The sequence below is a fragment of the Eublepharis macularius genome, chromosome 4 (genome assembly GCF_028583425.1).
Source record: "Eublepharis macularius isolate TG4126 chromosome 4, MPM_Emac_v1.0, whole genome shotgun sequence".
In the NCBI taxonomy this organism is placed as follows: Eukaryota; Metazoa; Chordata; class Lepidosauria; order Squamata; family Eublepharidae; genus Eublepharis; species Eublepharis macularius.
In genome coordinates this window covers 101,794,851-101,816,133 of record NC_072793.1, presented here as the reverse complement: position 1 = coordinate 101,816,133, position 21,283 = coordinate 101,794,851, and the positions used below count along the sequence as shown (strand labels likewise).

The 21,283-nt window shown below is 44.3% G+C and overlaps 1 protein-coding gene across 1 annotated transcript in view; it reads left to right on the top strand.

Annotated features, from left to right (window-relative positions):
* DNAH1 (dynein axonemal heavy chain 1) overlaps positions 1–21,283 on the top strand; it is a 295,393-nt gene that overhangs the window by 65,980 nt on the left and 208,130 nt on the right. Inside the window, exons 14-16 of the mRNA XM_054976957.1 lie at positions 2,049–2,274; positions 3,292–3,411; positions 7,748–7,830. Of these exons, the coding sequence (XP_054832932.1) occupies positions 2,049–2,274; positions 3,292–3,411; positions 7,748–7,830 (429 nt within the window). The remainder of the gene's footprint in view (positions 1–2,048; positions 2,275–3,291; positions 3,412–7,747; positions 7,831–21,283) is intronic.

The following is a 21,283-nucleotide window of genomic DNA, read 5'->3' as shown; positions in this document are numbered from 1 at the left end:
TATAGTTGGCTAGCAACAGCCATGGGGGGGCATCTGATTAAGACTGCAGAAACTCCTATAATTTTGATTTTTAAAATTCCCCCTATGTATTTTTGTTGGATTTCAGATTGATTTTTTTTTTGAAACCTGGGGCATTTTTCAGGTATGTAGGAAGATCTGCCTTGTTCATTCATGGCTTCAATCTTTGGATTTAAGTATCGTTAGATTGGGGCCACTTGACTGTTAGTATATTAGATTAGTATGATGGCTACAGAGTTTTGATAAGTGTATCAATTCAAAATAGTTCTTAAGCTTGGTGGTTTCAAAATAGTTATATATACTTAATAGTTATATATACTTAAAGGTATATATACCCAGTCACAAAGACTGATTTTCCACACTATCGACTATTCACTATCAGAATAAACCTTCCTCTTATCCACACAGACATAGAATGAGCAGTTTTCTCTCAGCACTCTGACTAAAAACTGCAGATCACTTGGCCCACCTAGGTTTTAGCCACCATCCAATCACAGCACACTCCATTCACCCACCCACCCCCCTCCTTCTTTAGAGGCCTGCATTTAAACGCACAGTAACAAATATTAAAAACCCTACATAAATACACACAGGGGTCATTTCATAGAAAAAGAGCTGGAGGAACTCATTAGCATAGTTCATTAGCATAACTCATTAGCACATGCCACACCCCCTGACATCATCTATCCTGGCTGTTTTGGACCCAATCCTGGCCATTCAGGACCAAAATTGGGCCCAAAATGGCAAAAGGGGGCTGAAAATGGCCAAAAAAGGGCCCAAAATGGTCAGGAGCGGGCTGCTGCTGAGTGGGAGAGTGATCCACCACCCATCAGAGGCCCGATTCGGGCTGTTTCAGCCCCAGTCGAGGCTGAAACGGGCCCAAAATGGCCGAGTCAGGTGGGCAGGTCCACCTGACATATGACCTCTTTGGGGAACTGCCGGAACTGCGATCCTGCGTGTTGTCCCTCGAAATGAGCCCTGAATACACACAAACTTATTTAACTCAGTAAAGGAAGCCACAGCTTCCAATTTGCAAGACCTGAGCAAGACTGTTAATTATTGGATGTTTTGGAAGATGTCAATTCACAGGGTCTCCCCAAGTCAGAAGTGACTTGACAGCATATAACACACACACATGACATGTTCAAAGGAATATTTTGACATTTCCTTAAAGCTAGGCACAGAAAGGGCTATTTCACACATTAGGCAGCAAGAAACTAGGGTTTGCTATTGAGTGTGCTTTCAGTAGGCAACCTCAATTGTGATACACGTTTTCAGAAGTTTATTTGTTGAATTCACACTGTACATTTTTAGATATGCATTTAAAACTTGGTCAGAATATGCTTAAAGCAACAGCTGCCCTTAATAACCTTTTGCTTTGATTACCAGCGTCTTCTAGGGGTACTTAGTATGTTTCTTCAACCCACTGCTCTTTCAGTCAGAATTGTCCTGTCTTGTAATGCTACAAATTCTACAGCCCAGTTGTGAAAATCTAACATAATTGCATATCTCATAACATTTCTTCTCCAATTTCCTGGTAACTAATTTGTCTTAATTTGCTTTCAATTTTTCCTCTTCTATTTCTGCCTGCTTTTTCCCTACAGCACTTAACGCTATTCACTGATGTTCTCTGATATCCCCTTTTGCTTAGCTGCTCTGAAATCATGGAGGAGTTGAATAACCTTGAGCAAGTTTTTAGATAGTTGTTGGAGAACCTGCAGTCAGATTTCATAACTACAGACCTATGCATATTTATTACCTGGGACTGTCCCATTGATTTAATTGGGATTTACCTCTGTGTAAGCATACAGAGAGTCTGGTTGTTCACCTTCTTACACCATGCTCTTTTGAATGATACCTTGCAGGTATGGAGTTGCAAGTGTAGATCTGTTGAATGATGTTGGGGCATTTTTCTTGAAAAAGAACTAAACATTACCATTGTTCACGCTGCTTTCATCTGTAAATATGAATATGGGGGTATAATCTGGGGCAGTGTGCAGATCTATACCTGTGTTTCTGTATGTCTTTAGACCTTATGAAGCCCAGTGCCCTCCTGCTCAAGAAATGAGAGAGATAGTAAACATGCATTTGGAAGAAAAGGAGATGCTGGACAACAGTTTGCCAGGCTCTATAGTAATTGGCCCCTTCCATCTTAGTGTTGAAGGTGTAAGGCAAAACCTCTCCAAGAAATGCAAAGCCTTGGCCACTTCTATGCTGGACATACTGGCTAAGGATCTACATCGTCAAGTAGAAGATGTGAGTTTATACATGGCGCTTGTCAACTGGAGGAGTAGCAAAAGGGCAGATTTTGTAGTCACTTCTGGAAATTTACAACTGCAAGGGGTTACAAAAAGATATTGCTGATTGATTACAATCATAACAGCATTTTTAAAAAAATACTTTGGGCATGTAAGTTTTCAGGGATTTTCTTTGTAGCCCATTAAATTCTGTTTCTGCATAATAGGACCGTGTGCATTTTTTAACATGTAAAAAAAGTGTATTTGTGCAAAACAACAAAAGAAATAAACAAAAACCAGAAACAACAAAAAGCAATGGTGGCAAATCTATATACAGGCTTCTATAAAAGGTCTTCAAATATCTAAGAATAAGTCCATATGCAATTGTTGTCTATATGCAATACATTGCAACATTGATAAGTTTATAAAATCCTCAATCTAATGAATAATGGGAAGTGGATTTTTGTCTTTCCAGTGCTGTAGTACAATTACAACAGAGTCCTGTGCACAGCAAGCATTAGATAAAAATAGTTCTTTTGTTGCTGTTTCCTAAGCATATTCATGTACAAAAACATTCTCTATAGCATTTTATAAGCTTGGAGGCTGTGAAAAATTCATGGGGAGGGGCAACAATTTGGAAATCCCCATTCCCCCCCCCCCGATCTCTTTTTCCAGGATTTTCTAAGCCTCTGAGGGCTTGAGCAGGAAACCGTTGAGCATGGTGATATAATGGCATGCATTTTCTTTAATTAAGAATTACTTGAAAAATCCTGGGGAAGACTAGATGCTGCTATTCTGGGTGGCATCCATATATTCCTTATAATATGTCATTTGGATTTGAATTTCTGGAATTTGGAGGACTTTTAATTCCCTTTGTGTCCTCCTGACACCTGAAAATTAGGCTTTAAACTGTTGCTTAAGTTTTTGGAGGAAACCTGTGGCCTTTCAGGAAGGAATACAACCCATTTATTTTTTACCCAGTTGTGCCTGTTTGTTTAAATCTTGACCCTTATAGATTCAACACTTCTTTCTATAGATCTGCGAAGCCTTCAAAGCAATCAGTCGAAAGATTTATGAAAAACCAAATAGCATTGAGGAGCTAGCTGATCTGCGAGAATGGATGAAAGGGATCCCTGAAAAGCTGAAAGTGCAGGAGGTAAGATGTGGAATGCAGTGGACAATAGGTAGATTGTAGAATTGTATCTGAAGTTACTTTCACATGGGTTTTTTTCTGTAGTTTAGCTTCCAAACTAGAACACTCTTTGGGAAGAAGGTAGGTAAGGTTGTAAGATGTGGCCAGGGAGGTGGTTAACAAATTAATGGAATGCAGTGGACAATAGGTGGATTGTAGAATTGTATCTGAAGTTGCTTTCACATGGGGTTTTTCCTCTAGTTTTGCTTCCAAACTAGAACACTCTTTGGGAAGAACATCCACATGATGTTAGGCTGTAGTTGTCTTTCACCATCCTTCGTATGGACTTTCCCAAACCTGCTTTGCTACAGAGTTTTGGAAATTGGGCTGTCCAAGCACGTTATCACAGTGTCTGGATGGGAAGAGTCAGAGTTTCCAAGGTCCTGTACACATCTACACCATTTTCCTTCCATCAGGCCTTCACTGCCACCATTTTTTCCTCTTTACTACTGGAAGACTAAAAAAAGTGGTATTTGCTATAATGCTATAACACTGTAACGCTATAGTAATCACTATTTTTTGGCAAAGTCCTCCTAAAAGCCCTCCAGAGACACAATGTGAAATATATGTTGAGAAAATTACAGCTGACAGAGGAAAGTGCACAGACATCTTTCTTGTGAAAGCTCTACTGTCTGCATTTGCAGTGTCAGTGAATGTAAAAGTAAATATAAACATAAAGCAGAGTCATCATTATGTGAATGCAGTCTGAGTTTCATTTCATTCAGATAATGCACATTATCTAGATCAGTGAGCAAAAGAGAGAGAGGGAAGGCAGCATGGTATAGCCCAATCTTGGAAGCTAAGCAGGGTCAGTGCTTGCATAGGAAACCACCAAGGAAGACTCTGCAGAGGAAGGCAAAGGCAAAACCACCTCTGCTTCTCACTTGTGTTGAAAGCTTCTTGCTGGGTTTGCCATAAGTTGGTTGCGATTTGACAGCACATACTTACGCAAGTGGAAGAGAATCAGTGGAAGAGTGTACAAGCCTTCATGTTGCGCAGAACATTTTCTTAAGCAAAATAGGAATATATTATTTAAATGAAAAACTCTACTGATGTACCCTGTTTTATTTTTTTAAGTGAGCGCATCTATACTGTTGAGGTAATTGATTCAGTTTCGTTTTCTCGGCCATGTCGGACACTCCTCTCCGCAGGTCCGGGAGGAAGCGCCCGAGCAGCCTGACCAGGCGGCTGATCTGCGAAGGTTATCCCCCAGGACTCCCAGTGAGGGAGGCAGGGTCCGGGACGCGGCGGGAAGAGCCCCCTGAAATCGATGCAGGGGGTAAATTGCCCGTTTGTCCCTATGGAGGCCGGCAGACATGCGCGGCACCTCGAGTGCTGCCGGGCCATGGAAAACGGCAAAGAGCAGAACTAGGCGGAAGCCTGTAAGTAAGCGAATCCCTTCTGTTATTACAAGCGCACGCGAAGGAGTGGTGAGATCTGAAGCTAAGAAGGCTCGTTCTTCCCCCTCGCTGAGTTTCAGAATTTGGTCGGCGGTCCCCCCCCCCTAAAATGGCAGCGAAAAAGCAGAGTCCCGCTTTGGGCAAGTCAATCTCGGCAGCCCTGCAGGGGAAAGGAGAGTCACTCGAGGACTTGGTGAAGAGGTCGGTTATCGAAGCCATAAAGCCCTTTGTTGACAAGCTGAATGAAACAGATCAAAGGGTGGGCTTAATTGAGAGCGAAGTGAAAACCATTAAGGAAGTAGCGGGGGGGGGCAGAGAAGTCTGCTCAGGAAAATGCATCACTCATGAGGGCAACGAATAAAGTGTTAAAGCTGGTGGAGAACCAGCTGATCGGGCTACAAGTGGAACGAACGCAGACAATTTTGCGCCTCCAGAACGTGAAAGAGGAGGAAAATGAGGATTTATGGGATCTGGCCTCGGAACTATTGGTGACACCCGCGAGGGCAACTAAAGAAGAGGTAAAAAGCGCCATTTTGGAAGTCCGTCGGGCTTCTTCAAAATATGCAACGAGGCGTCAGCTGCCTCGCGAGATCATCATCGATTTTTCATCTAAGAGGATCCGAGACACTATCCTATACAACTCATATAATGCAGATCTGGACTTTCTGGGTAATAAAGTTAAGATACTGAAGGACGTTCCATTTTTAGTTCGGAAAAGGAGATTTAAGTATAAAAGGTGCGCAGCTTTTTTGAGGGAACGTGGAATAAAGTATAAATGGCTATTTCCGGAAGGTATCTGGTTTAGTTACAAAGATCAAGCTTACAAGATAATATCAGAAGATCAACTAAGGGATTTTGAGGACAAAAACCAAGAATTTCAGCAAGACACCAAGCAAGAAGAAAAGGATTTGAAGTCTGAAGGGGGGGGAGGGAACGAGCACTGCGGTTGTAGCTGCTCAGAGAGAACTGCGTCCGAGGCCCGGGGGGGGGGGAGGAAGACTTAATTTGGATTGTAATCTGTATTTTGAAAGGTCAACCACTCCATCAATATCTTACAAAGTTTTAATTTCTTAATAATGGCAGTATGAAGGGAAAGCATTATTTGTAGTGTAGTGTTGTTATATGTTGCTGTTTTTTTTCTTTCCTTCCCCTGCCCCCCTTCTTTCCCTCTGTATTGTTAGTTAATGTAGGTAATAAAAAATAAAAAAAATTCAAAAAAAATATACTGTTGAGGTAATCTAACAGGTGTGCATTAATTAAACATCTTATGTTGAGATGAGCACAAACCGAAATATGAACCAACATTCGTGACGAACCAGGCCGGTTCATGGTTTGCAAACCGGCAGTTCATCAGAGCCCATTTCTGACAAACCTCCACGTACTTTAGGCTGGTTTGTTTGGTTTGTTTTTTGGTTTGTCACTGCAGACAGCCTGGTGCTGATCAATCAGTTTCCTAGGCAACAGGGGATGGACTTCCTGTAGACCTTCTGCTGACCCGGAAGTGATGATTTGCTGACCTGGATGTGATGTTTTCACGAACCAAGAAAACTGCTTTGTGAACCAGGGCAGGTTCGTGAAAGTTCGTGGTTCGTGAAATGCGACAAACCACAAACCACACAGTTTTTTTTTTCCAGTTCATGCCCATTAACAAATCTCTGAAAAACAAATTTTAAGCCAAGATCTGAAATGTCGCAATTTTTTAAGCATATGTGTACCATGCCATCATATCTTTATCATTTCCATTCATGGATTCAAGTTCAACTATCTGGGGTGGAGAACAGCAGCAGGAAAAGCCAGTGAAAATGCTACCTGTATTTAAAGTGCCTATCCCTTCTTCAAAGTTTCCTATTCAACGTTTTAATTTTTTTTACATATTGACATATTAATAAATTGTCTACTAACAAGAATGGTATTTATCTCAATTCCCTAATCATACTAGTATGGTATTAACTAGAGCAGAGTAGGATGAAGTTATACCATTAGAAGAGATCCATGTTGTTATAAAGTTAAAATTAATATCTAGATTAACTGATAGCTCTTAATACTATGGTCTGTTAGGCTGAAGGCAGACACAAGTTATTTATAGAGCTGGAAATAGTTTGGCAGAGGGATTATTGCTTGTGGTATATACATGAGCCCTACTGTTGCTTCTGGTAAACAAGTGTTGTTGGTATTTCTATTGCTTCTGAATGAGGATGGCTGTATGGAGAGACATTTTAAAAACCCAGATAATTTTCTTTCTTTGTTATGTTGATGTTTTCTTTCCCCAACTTCAACTTTTCCTCTATTTTTCTCAGTGGGCGCAAAGATGTGCTTAGGGTACACCTTGGGTGGCAGCTTGCTGCTTCATCTCTGATCCTGGGTATATTTGTACTTATTGTTTGAATAAAAACAATATTTTTTACAGTTCGCTAATATACCTAATATGATCTTATTTGTCAATAGGATTGCATAATGTATTTTATGTTCTTACAATAGCAAAGTAATAAGTACTGCCTGTATTTCAGTCCTCCCTCTCAGCCCAATATTTCCCCCCAGGGCTTTAAAATTTCTTGAAAGTGTACATTTCTACACTAGTGCACCATTGTAAGGATACAGTAGTTAATGGGACCTGGTGTTTCTTGAGATCCCTGTGCACTCTTAGGCCTGAGTCAGTGCTTCTTGAAACTCCCAAGGCCTTGTGGGTTCCATGTGCTTTTGTACCCCCCAAACTGGGATGATAATATTGTAGAAGTGTGTTTCCATCTTTCACTGTAGCAGAATCTTACCACACACCACTCCCACCATTTCATACATTTGCAGTATTTTTTATGTAATAATAATGCATCACAGACGGAATGTAATTTTGATCCTATACTTAAAGCCTGCCTGCCTGTCCCTCTCTCTCTGTCACTGTGTAGGAGTTGATAAGTAAGGTAATGGAAGAATACGAAGTCATGGAAGAATTCCTCTACAACTTGACTCAAGATGACTTCAATGACAAGTAAGCACAAGGCATTTTCCCTGCAGTGAGAGCAAGACCTTTGGCTCCAGTTACCATCTTTCCTGCCTCAGGGCATTATTTACACATCAAAAGACTTCAGCAAATCTCTTCAGGCATCCAGAATAGATACCACTGAACTACCTGATTCAGATGCAGAAGATGTGATGGTACAAGCCTTCAGGCCAGAAACTGAGGCAATTTTGTAGTTTCTGACCTTTATAGCAAACTGGAAGCCTTTATTTTGCCTAGTTTCTTATGAAAAAAGCTGTGCATTCAGTGGCTGCTCACTGAGATTGTTAAGATGCATATTCCTGTGTAGATGTAAAGTACTCTCAGGGATTTGAGAACTGTCAGGGGCTGTCAGTAGCCTGCCAGGTTGCTCCTATAGTTTGATCATTGATTTGAAATATAGGAAGTCGAGGTGCAGGACCTTCAGACTGAGGGCCAAACTACACGTTACAGTGTCTGCAGGTTAAATCCATGACTGCTGATGAAACTTTACAGACAAAACATTAATCATTTAAAAAATACTGCAAGAGCCCCCTTGGGTTGAAACCATGGCTGCCATAATGTGTAGCTTGGCCCAGAGTCCTTGCTGCACAATGAATAAACTAAGCAAGAAGGCCTGTAGAGAGGGGCAATGACTTGTACAAGATGTGACTATAGGTCAAGTGGTAATTTGGTACAGAGCCCAAACCTGAGTGGTAGTCACTCACCATTAAGCACCCCAGACAGTTATGTTATACGCTGGTTTTCTGCGCCCTTAGGGAAAGTTCTAGTTTAGGGCAGGATAGGCAAGCTTTTTGAACCCAGTGCCAAAAAAATATGCAACTTTAGATGTGAAAATGTTGTTGTGCCGGCAAACAAAATTAAGTGGTGGAAGCTGAAGGTTGTACTTAGAAACATGTTTGAAGCAAGCAAAGCCCCAGCACCACTACCATAGTTTTAGAGATTTGTGTTGAACTCAGCTGGTAGATGTGCGGCTCTGAGATTAAATGACAGGCATAAGCCATACCTGTTGCCTTTTCTTTCCTCACTGGCCCTAGCAGTATTGCCTGTGCTTTGGTTGCTTGGGTAGGGAACTGGCCCTGGGAGCCAAGGAGAAAATGGTCTCCTGTGCCACTGTACATATGCCTTCCTCAATGTAGTTATTGTGAGGGGAAAGTGGGGAATTCTGAAATAGAATGTGTGTGTGTGTGTGTGAATGAGAGAGAGAGGTGGGGGTTATGCATGTTGTGGGATAGGAAGGAGGCACCTTTGTAAACTGAAAGAAAAGGAGAACAGGGAGCTGTATCCATGTGCAGTACAGGGAGGAGAGTGAAAGGCACATGTAGGTAACACTACTCGTGCACTTTTTCCTATTTTAATGGCAGTACAATGTCTCTGCATGCTGATTTTAGCCAGGAAAACCATCTGCCACAGAATATACAACACATTTTAAATGTAGTTAGAATTAGATCCTGAATCTAGCTTAATCTGTAGCAAAAATATGTCATTTTTCTTGTGAATCATTTCTGTAACACCTTCAGCATGCAAAGTTAATCTATTTTTACAGTGATGAGGCTCATGAGTACCCAAGGCCAGAGAGATTCGGTATTCCTGTTTCGGTTATAACCGAAACAGCAAACTGTTTCGGTAATCACGAATACCAAAACAGCAAGCCATTTCGGTATTCGCAATTCGGTAATCGTTTCGGTATTTCAGCTTGTTTCGGCCATTGATTTCAATGGGGAAACCCTCTCCCGGGTTTCCGGAAGCCTGGGGGAGGCATTTTCCCACCGAATCATGCCAAACTTGGTGAGGACCTTCGCCTAACTCCTCTCTAACTACCCCCAAGTTTTAGAACAATTGGACTTTGGGGGGCCAAGTTATGCCCCCCCAAACAAGGTGCTCCCATCCTCCTACACTTCCCATTGTTCTCTATGGGGAAAAACAAGTCCTCATCTTGCTAGGTGGCCTGGGGTGGCATTTTGCATGCAAAATGCCTCCAACCCTCAGGGGCCCTTCTTCCACCTGTCCTCCCACCCTCCACCAAGGCTCAGCCTGCTCCCACTTTGGGGGGGCATTTTATGGCCTTCCCAAGTAGGTGCCCTTTAACCCCCCTCCTTTTCTCCATTATATCCTATGGGGAAAGAAGGGAGAGGCTTGTCTGGCTAGGGGTGGCATTTTGCATGCAAAATGCCCCCAACCCTCAGGGGCCCTTCTCCCACCTGTCCTCCCACCCTCCACCAAGGCTCTGCCTGCTCCCACTTTGGGGTGCCATTTTATGGCCTCTCCAAGTAGGTGCTCTCAGCCCCCCAAATCCACCCCCTACAGCCCCACACAGACCCAAATCCCCCCAGCAGCCACACACAGACCCAAATCCCCCCAGCAGCCCCTCACAGACCCAAATCCACCTCCAGCAGCCAGTACCCCAGGAGCAGGCTGGCCAGCCGTTCCCCATTGTTCCCTATGCTGGGAACTTTTAAACTCTCTTTCCCAGGGCAATTCTGCACAGCCCAGGGGTGCCACAATGGTGGGCACACTCCTGAGTGCCAGCTTGTCCCTGTGAAAGAGCACCTGATACACAGACACCCTCCCCTTGATACCTCCACCACCCTCAGAGATGAATGGCCAGCCTGCCCCATTGTTCCCTATGATGGGAACCAACCTCACAACAAAGAACGAACTGCAAACACACACTGAATTAAGTTTTAAAAAAATTATTTTCTCACTTTCAAAGTACAATTGGGCAAAGCATCATGGCACATCACACTAGCAGTCCCCAATACAAAAGAATAACACAATTCACTTCACATCAAAGAATCTCCAAAAAAAAAAAAAAACCTTTTGTAAACACTTAATTTTTTGAACAGCTTTAGGTTACACAGTAGGAGGGCACAAGAGGGCATGAAAAAAGCAGTCTACTAGACAAAATTAACACAACTAACTTCAAATCAGAGAATCACCAAAAACACAAGACCTTTCAAAAACACTTTATTTCTTGAACAGCTTTAATTTACACAGCAGTAGGGCACAATAGGGCATGATAGCAGCTCATTACACAAAAATAACACAACTCGATTCATATCAGAGAATCACCAAAAACACAATAACCGTTATAAACACTTTATTTCTGGAAAAGATGTGGGTTACACAGCGGGAGGGCATAATAGGGCACGAAAGCAGTTCACCACACAAAAGTAACACAACTCACTTCAGAGAATCACCAAAAACACAATTCCTGTCAAAAGCACTTTATTTCTTGAGCAGATTTAGGTTACACAGTAGTAGGGCACACCAAAGGGCATGCCAGCATTATCCTAGCCAAAAAGTAACACAACTCACTTCACATCAAGTAAGCACAACACAATTCCTGAAAAAAATAACTTATTTGCTTACCCTCTCTAGATAACACATCCTCCATTTCAGAAAACAAGGACAGAATAACAAAAACCACAAACATTGTTTTTTCAAAATCTCTTTATTTCTTGGCGCGTGAGGCCATCTCCCATCCCTCCCAAACCAAACTCAATAGGGGGAAACCATTACAACAAGGTCCAGCAGAACCATTGTCATTTCCTGCAGCTATTCTTTCAGTTCAGCCACACAAAGCTGGACTGGGCACTGCCACGGGCACTACACAGTGGCATTTCTGGAGCACTGTTGCAGAGGTTTCCCCCCCCCCTCCACCAGCCTCAGCATCTATCTGGAAACATCTGTGAGACATCATCATCAGCTGGTGCCCATCCCCAACTCTCCCCCAACTGTCCCCCAACCCCACCAAGCACACCCAACATTAACATTTCAACTTTTTTTTTTGTTTTTTTGATTTTTTAACATTTCAACTTTGAAAAAACATTTAAAACATTCAAAAACCATTTAATATTTTAACACTGCACATCAGCATCCCTACCTAAGCAGTCCCTATCTTAAACTATTTCTTCCTCCAGCAGCAATCAACATTTCTGGGGCATGTCATTATTTTTCAGAATAAATTTGGTCCCACAGGGTCTGTCTCAGTGCTGGGAGATGTTTTAAATTCCCTTTGTGGGGGGTGTTCAAATTGCTGGGTGGATTCCCTTTGCCACTGGTACCTAACCACCCTCCTTCTGCTGGCTGGTTTTAACTGTGTCTACAGAGTTTTATGCAGGGGAGAGCGCGATTCCAAAGGACTGGACTCGCAGAGGATGTAGGCCACAAGTTGGGCTCACCTCAGTCACTCTGGAAGTCCAGTTCTGAGAAATTGAAGAGGCGAGAGTTGACCTTCAGGAAGGTCAACTGCTCGACTCTCCATGGGAGAAGGCCAGAGCAATGTGGGCTGACAATGTCGCCCGCATGAGAAAAGACGCGCTCGTTCTCCACTCTCATCGGAGGGCATGAGAGCAGCCTCTGCGCCTCGAGGGAGAGGTCCGGCCAGACCGACTCCTTCTTAGCCCAGTAGCTGAGCGGATTGGTGGAGAGCAACTCTCAGGGTTCCGCAAGGTAGTCCCTGACCACTGCCTCCGCTGAATCCTCTCTCACGTTCCTCACGATCCCAGAGGGGCCAAGGGCTCACCGGAGCATCTCCATCTCCATCGGCACACCGGTGGTGGCCGCGGGGGGAGCCCGCTCAGAGGGGGCGTGAGAGGGACCCGCACGGCAGGGCCCCTCTCTCGTCCCCTCTGGTGACAGGCATCCCCTTGCGGCCTGCCTGCACCTCACCCAAGTACAGAGGGTGTCTCTGGCTTGGGTGAGGTTCCTGTACCGCTCGGCAAAAGTGCCCTTAATGCGCAGGTCACACATGGTCGCCAACATGTATGACTCGTTCTGAGTGAGAGGAGTTAGCCTGGCAACTATGCCACGCTGCAGCCTTCTCACCAGTGCACGCACTGCTGGAACGAGGTCAGCGCGAGGTGCGTCTGGGTCTACAAGGGTGGCCAGATTCCTCTGGAGCGTGCGCACCAGGGGAATGACCAGACCCAGGGTCGCCGTGTCTGACGAGACTGCCACATGAAGTCCTTGAAGGGCTTCAAGACCTCCACTGTCTGGGTGATGGTGAGCCAATCCTCCCAGCTGAACTCACCCACTTGACTCGCACTGTGGCTCTCGGAGAGCCATGCGTGGAGTGCGGCCTGCTGCTCCACCAAGCACTCAAGCATGGCACAGGTGGAGTTCCAGTGAGTGCTGATGTCAGCGAACAGTGCATGCTCTGGCACGCCTGTCCTGACCTGCTTCTGGCGCAGTTCGTGAGTGGCTGTCACGCTGCGCGAGAAGTGACTCGTGAACCTCCGACATTTCTGGAGCAGTAACTGGACGTCACGAGTCCGGGGATCACGGGGTTCCTTCAAGGAGCCCACCCCAAGCGCATCTCTCACCACAAGGTGAAGCTTGTGGGCCACACAGTAAATGCGCTCTTGGCTCACTAGATCCGCTGCTGCCCTCATGTTGCTGCCACCGTCCGTCACCATGCATCCCACGGTGGCGGGTCCCTGGCCTATCCACTCCTCCAACTGTCTCCTCAGGGTGGCAGCGATGTTCTCCACCGTGTGTGACACGTCGAGAACCTCGGCGTGAAGCAAGACCTTGCAGTAGCCGGCCCGGCGGTCTCCCATCCTTCCCTGGCTAGCTGTAGGCACCTCCCCCCCCAACCACCTCGGGTTCCCACCAGTGAGCAGTAAGCGACAGGTACACTTGCTGCACACTTGGGCAGGTCCAGATGTCGGATGTGAAGTGCACAGTTCTCCCGGCAACCCGGGACAGCTGTGCCTTCACATGGTCCCTGGCAGCCCTGTAACACGAGGGCACCACCGATCTGCTCAACATCGTGTGAGCAGGGATGGCGTACCAGGGAAAGAAATCATGGAGCAGCCCTGAGAAGCTGAAGTCTTCAATTATGGAGAACGGTCTTCCATCTACAGCTACCATATTGATGATGTGGCGCGTGAGGCACCGGCTCGCCGTCTGGATCCCCTTTCTGGGCACACTAGGGCCCTGCTTATCAAGCGTCTCAGGCAGAGAGGCTTGGCGTCCCTGCCCTACAGGAACCCTTGGGGGGAGAGCACCAGAGGAGCCTGCCTCCTTCTGGCTAGCTGGCAGCCATGTGGTGCCACTCGAACTCTCCCCCCGAAGAAGCACCGCCTGGTGGTGCCTCTTCATGTGGGTCCTCATCCCAGACGTGGAGAGATGGTTCACATATCTGCCACGGCTGACGCGCTGCCTACAATGCAGGCACTGGGCAACTCGGGGGTCCCCCGTTCTCTGGATGTGTTTCCAGAGTTCGGAGCTGAAGGGTTGCCCACGCTTCACAGGAGAAGTGCTCACGAGCCCACCCTGAGACACCTCCTGTGAGGTGCTCTGGCCGGACACACCGTGTCCCACTCTCTGCTGGGCAGTTGGGGATGGACGAGGCTGAAGGGGTAGAGATAGGGGCTCTTCCACCACAGTCTCTTCCTCTTCCTCCTGCACAGCCGCGAGAGGCCTGCTGCTGGCCTCAGAGGAAACTGGGGTGGACCGCCCCACAGGGGGTCTCACGGGCAGTTCCTCCAACATCCTCCGGGTTCCTGGGGTGATCGTGAGGGATGGAAAAGTCACATGCCCCACGTCCATCCCAGGAGACACCACATGCTGCCCCTCCTCCAGCAGCTGGCTCACAACCACTGGAGGAGGAGGAGCCTCAGCAGCAGGCCCCTGCCCAGTGCCAGCCCCTGCCTGAGACACCTGGGTTGGGGCTGGCCCTCCAGCATCTGCCTCAGGAAAGAGAGCCTTGCGAACCCTCTTCCTGTCACCAGAAGCCAGGCTGGTGAATGGCAGCAGCGCAGGGGAGGGCCTCCTCCGCTCAGATGGGGGGGGGGCTGCCGCAGCAGTCCCCCTCTCCCTCCCCTCCTCCCGTCTAGATTTATCTCTGGCCTTTCCCCCAGGGCCCCCCTCTGCTTTCCTTTCTGCCATGCTTTCCCCTCGCGGAAGCTACTCTGGCTATTCCGTAATCAAGGGAAAACAAAGGTGAACTTTGTTTTCAAGACCTATCTACCTACTTCTAAATCTGTTCTTCTTGTGGCTCTGTAACTTGTCTTGGAGATGGTCATTTTAATGTCTTTTTAAACAACCCTATTTATGTTGGGGGACCTGAGCCTGCCAAACAGCTGAATTCCTCTGGAATTGAGCTGGCCCTAAACCCCAATAACAAGTGAAAGCCTTAGACACTTACAAGACTAGTATGCCCAGGCCAGCCTGGCTTCACCACGGGTGCCAGAGATGGGCAGTGGAACCCTAGTTATGGGGGCACTAACGGGAAGCCTATTAACAGCTATACCAATATGTATATATATATATGAATAGAAATCAAATATAACCTAACTCTAACTACTGCTTGTCCTACTGATCCCTATTTACTGTTTTAAACAAGCTACGCTTGATTCCCTATCGATTAAGTTGAGGGCAATTAGCCACTGAACGCCTACAAACTGGCCTACCTTCCTACAAACTGGCCTACCTTCCTAAGACACTATTTAACAGGAAAAACTTTTCTGTGATGTGTCTATGTGAGGTGTGGTTGCGGTGTTCTGAAAATGTACCTCCCCCCTCCCAGGCAAGCAAAAACCCACTCCTATGCCCACCCAAATGTAAACCCACAGACTCACCAGTCCTGCAGTCCAGCGATGTTCAGGCAGACAGGTGTGCAGCAAGTCCTCTCCTCCTTGAGGCTGGGAACTGAAAGGTGGGATGTTAACAGAGATTCATAAACTGCACAACCCCCAAAAGTCAAGGTCCAGGTCTGTTTTGGGACTGGCGAGGCCCACATCCACAGTGGAGAACCAGGCCAGAGAGTTAAAAGGCAGGAGACACGCAAGCAGTTGTGCAACCCCCTCCCCCCAGTAAACATGCTCCCAGCTTGGTTCCATGGCTGGCCCTAAAAGATGACCCAGGGAACAATGATCCAAACCATGAGAAAGGCAAGGCCTACCCTGCAGTGCAGAGCCAGGCCTGGTTCCGGCCTAGCCAGGTCCACAGGCCACAGCCACAGTGCATAGCCAGGCCAGAGAGTTAAAAGGCAGGAAACATGCAAGCAGTGGTGCAACCCCCCCCCCCCCCCCGTAAACACGCTCCCAATTTGGTTCCACTGCTGGCCCAGAAAGATGAAACAGGGAACAGTAATCCAAGCCATAAGAAAAGCAAGGCCTACTCCGCAGTGCAGAGCCAGGCCTGGTTCTAGTAGCCTAGCCAGGCCCACAGGCCACAGCCACAGTGCAGAGCCAGGCCAGAGAGTTAAAAGGCAGGAAACATGCAAACAGTTGTGCAACCCCCCCCCCCCCCACCAGTAAACATGCTCCCAGTTTGGTTCCACTGCTGTCCCAGAAAGATGAAACATGGAACAATAATCCAAGTCATAAGAAAACCAAGGCCCACCCTGCAGTGAAGGCCCACAGGCCACAGCCACAGTGCAGAGCCAGGCCAGAGAGTTAAAACGCAGGAAACATGCAAGCAAGCAGTGTTGAACCACCACCACCCCCCAGTAAAAATAATCCTCTGTCTCAACCTGAAACAATAATCCAAGCCATAAGAAAACCAAGGCCCACCCTGCAGTGCAGGCCCACAGGCCACAGCCACAGTGCAGAGCCAGGCCAGAGAGTTAAAACACAGGAAACATGCAAGCAAGCAGTGGTGACCCCCCCGCCCCAGTAAAAATAATCCTCTGTCTCAACCTGAAACAGTAATCCAAGCCATAAGAAAACCAAGGCCCACCCTGCAATGCAAAGCCAGTGTCACAGTGAAAAACATTTTTAGCAGAGGCCAGCAAATTGGCCCAGCATCAGTTTAAACAAACTCTGTGCCTTCCCTTCCTCCCATCTCTCTCCAAAAAAAAAAAGAATATATCCTACCAGTCCTCTCCTGATGAATGTCCAGCCCTGAGTTGATCCTCCAAAGGTAGAAGTCCACTCCACAGGCAGAAGTCCACCCGGTGCAGTCCAGAAGTCCAAGGCAGCAGAGAAGCAGTCTCTCTCACTCTCTCCTCAGCAGCAGCAACAGAGGCTGTCCCAGTCCAGCCTCTAATTTAAATCCCCTGCTGCAGCTTCTGCCAAAGATTTGAATCTATTGGCTGGAAGAAGGATGCAGCAGTGGGATTGGACACTCCTAAGTGCCCCCTCCCTTGCCTTACCCCCCCCACATCCCCCCTTGGAGTCCTACTCTATCACTCCTTCCTGCTCCCCCCCTCCCCTACCTGGGAATTTTGGCAGGAATCTTTTGCTGCTTGCTTTGCATTGCATTGCAAAGTGCAATGCTAGCAAGCAAGCACCTTGCAAAGCAAGGATTCCCTCCTTTCCTAGCAAGAGGGGTGAGGGGTGAAGAGGAGATAGTGAGTCACTCACTCCTTCTCCCCCCCTCCCCTCTTCAAAGAGCCTGCAGGAAGCTGTAGCTTCCTGCAGGATTTTGCTAGCCGCTTGCAAATGCAAACGGCTAGCAAAATGGCGATCCTCGGTTTACCGAAATGATTACGAAACATACCAAAACATTTCGGTAATCGCCGTTTCGGTAATACCAAAACAAACCGAAACAGGTTTGTTTCAGTATTTTTTCGGTTATCTGATAACCGAATTGCACACCCCTAATTAGTACCCATACATTTTAATTTATGTGAGTGAAAAAATATTTAAAATGTTTATTTAAAAACAATTTGTCTCTCATCTTTCAGCCATAGACTTTCAATATAGCTTATAAAATATTTTAAAATGCATAATAATAGAAAAACATTTTAAAAATTGGGAAAACAGAATTGTCTTCACTGACACCTAAAACCTGCCAATATAAACACGAGGGGAGTAGCTATGGGGATGAAGTTCTACCAGTGAAGCAGACTGCTGCAACAGATTTGAAACTAACATTGTAATTCATTTCTCCATTTTGCCAGAACTCTGTTTTCTCTGAAGCATGAAGAATAGTGGCATAGGTAGAGCTCATTTAGGGTACTGTCTACATCTCAGGACTGAATAGGATTGTCCAGGTCCAGATGGGATAACGGCCAAGTTCTATAAAGTGCTTAAGTTTGACCTGGTGAAAACTTTACAGAAATTGATGAATGGAATATTAAAAGGAGAAGAAATGCCGGATATGTGGAAAGAGGCTTGTATTTCATTGATACCTAAAGAACATCAAGATTTGACAGATGTGGGGGGCGTGGCATCAGCGCAGAGGAGAATGGACGCTTGTTGCTCAAGCTCCATTCCTCCCCAGCACAAATCCCTGCTTTAAAACATCACAACTAAACGAAAATCACTCAGAGTATGAAAAAACAGTCGAATGAAAAGAAGAAGCAAAAGGTAAAAGCTGTTAAAAACTTACAGGAGTTTTTTTCGAGTCAGGAGGCAGCAGCAAAGCTGGTTAAGAAGCAGGAAGAGGGAGACAAAATGGCTGCCACAACTAAATGCACAGAAAATAATCAACTCTCCCAACAGCAGAATGTTGTTACAAGCTTAATCCAGCAGATGGAGCAAAACCTCCTCGAGAGAATGTCAGTGCTATCACAGCAATTCAAAGACCAATTTGCCGAAATGAAAACCGAACTGAGTAAAACAGTGCAGGATGCTAAATCTGCTATTGATATCAGCAATACTGTACAGAGTGAAGTTAAAGAAATACAAAAAACAAATGTAAATTTTCAGGAAAGAATAAGGCTGGAAATGGCAGCGAGAAAGAGGAATATCAAATTTAGGGGATTCCAAGAGAATATAAATGTCAATGAAGACCTGTCTGATTTTTTAGCTTCATGGCTACAGACACAGCTTCAGATGGAGGAGGAGGAAGATATGAAAATAGAAAATGCATACAGAGTGGGGATAAGAAATAATGCAAAGAGAAAATTTCCTAGGAACATAATAGCTACAATCCCGAATGGGAATATCAGAAAAAAGATTTTTGAAACAGCCAGAGCCAGGGGAGGGCTGGACTTCAAAGGTACTCAAATATTAGCCCTTACAGACTTATCCCCAGAAGTATTGAACAAAAGAAGAGACTTAAAAGGCATTACTGAAGCTTTAAGAAATGCTAAAATCAACTACAACTGGAGCAACTTAACTACACTACAGGTCAAACATAAAGACAAAATCTACAGAATATCAGACCAAGAATCAGGAACAGCATTTTTAAACGAAGTGGGAATTGAAACCTCAATGGACGTAGAGAAGAATTCACAAAAAAAGAAGAATGCCAATAGATTTATCACCGGATAAGAACAGTAAAATTCCAGTCCGCTGGAACTAACTGATGGAACTTTGTATGGAAGAAATGAAACGCAGGTTGTGAGAAAATGGAACAACAAAAAGAATTTCTAACATTTGGGAGGGGAAGGAATAGGAAGGTATAGCATCCAGCTCTTATAGTTATTTTCTGTTCTCGGGTTGGTAAAATACCAATAACCTGTGAGGTGAGTAATCACAGGTTAGAGAGAACAGGATTGTGTGTATGTTAAATAAGAGGGGAGGGAGGGGGAGGAGAAGAAGGGAAGAGGGAATAGAGGGGGGAGGGGAGGGGAACAAAGAAAAGGGGAGAGGGAGGAGGGAGATAGAATAGGAGGGAAGGGTAAATTGTTAATAAAAAAGAGAAAACTAAATATATATACAGAACTATAAGTACTAGTCTATAACTGTAAAGGAAAGTTTGGATAATATACTAGGTGATAAACAAGTGTTTAAATATAGATACTGTTTTTGAGTTATAAGTATAGTTTGGAAAACTCAGTTGGTGTTATAAAGTGGTTTAATACAAATATTGTTTTTGCGCTATAAGTGGTACTTAATAGTTACAAAATAGAAAAAGTAGTGGTGAAAACATACTTAATTAAACGCAAAAATGAGTCATAACATTAAAGTTATATCTTATAATACACGAGGACTAAACAATCCAATTAAGAAAAAACGTATCATGGCAAATCTAACAAAATTAAAACCAAATATAGTTCTTTTTCAAGAGACACACTTTAGATATAATGACAGACAAGAATTTAAAGCAAAATGGATACAACAGCAAATGCATGCAAATGGTACATCAAAGGCAAGAGGAGTCTCGATACTTATATAAAAAAATACAAAGTTTACAATAAAAGCAATATATTGAGACCAACTAGGGAGATATCTCTTTATTAAAGAGCTTATAGAAGAGAAGATGTACACAATAGTTTCATTATATGCTCCAAAAACAAATCATTTGGCATTCTTGGAGGCAACATTTCATAGTCTCAATAAATTTCAGGAAGGGGATCTGATAATCGGGGGAGATTTTAACTACATAATTAACCATGCACTAGATAGATCACATCTTAACAATAAACATTGCAAAAGAAATAAAAATAAAACTCATATGGAAAAACTTATAAATAAATTTCAGCTAGTAGACATTTGGAGACAGTTACATGACCAAGAAAGAGATTACACTTACTATTCACCACGACATAAAGTACATACTAGAATAGATTACATATTAATATTACATGGACTAGTTAAAAAGGCAGTAAATCCAGAAATAGGAAATATTGTGTGGTCAGATCATGCTTGGATGAGCTGCACGTTTTCCATTAGAAGTGACACTTTAACTACAAAACATTGGACACTTAATAAAGTCTTACTCAATAAAGACCAAACTAGCAAAAAGATAGAGCAATTTATAGCCCAATAATTAAAAGATAACAATGAAAAGGATACATTGGCTCATATGAGATGGGATGCACTCAAAGTAGTTTTAAGGGGCTAAATTATCTCTTTGGCAGGAACAAAAAACAGCAATTATGGATAGGATAGAACAATTGGAAGCGCAACATAAAAAAACAGGGAGTAAAAAAACTTATCAGGCACTACTTCATGAACATAAATTATTAGAAATCATAGAATCCGATCAAATAAAAAGAAACCTTTTATATTTAAAGCAAAAATACTGGTATAATACACCCCAAAATTTAAAGATTTAATCATGGAAGGTAAAAGAAAAACAAATGTCAAAACAAATAATAGCAATAAAGAACACAAACGGAAAAATAGAATACAAGCCCAAAGACATAACACATACCTTTAAAGAATACTATAAAAAACTCTACACATCAAAGAATCCAACTGAAGACCTGATTAAACAGTATTTTCAAAATCATAAACATTTTAAAAAACTTGCAGAAACGCACAGACAGATATTAGAAAACCCAATTACAACACAGGAAGTTAGAGAAACAATACAAAGACTAAAAAACAACAAGGCAGCAGGTCCGGATGGTTACCCTCCGGAATTTTACAAGAAATTTCTTAATAACATTCTAAATTCTTTAACAGAGGCATGCAATGCACTATTAAACTTGGGACAGCAACCTCCGTCTTGGAAAGAAGCATCGATTATAGTAATTCATAAGCAAGGAAGAGACCCAAAGGATCCAGCTTCCTACCGTCCAATATCATTGCTTAATCAAGACTATAAAATTTATACAGCAATAATGGCAAAAAGGGTAAACACATTTATTACA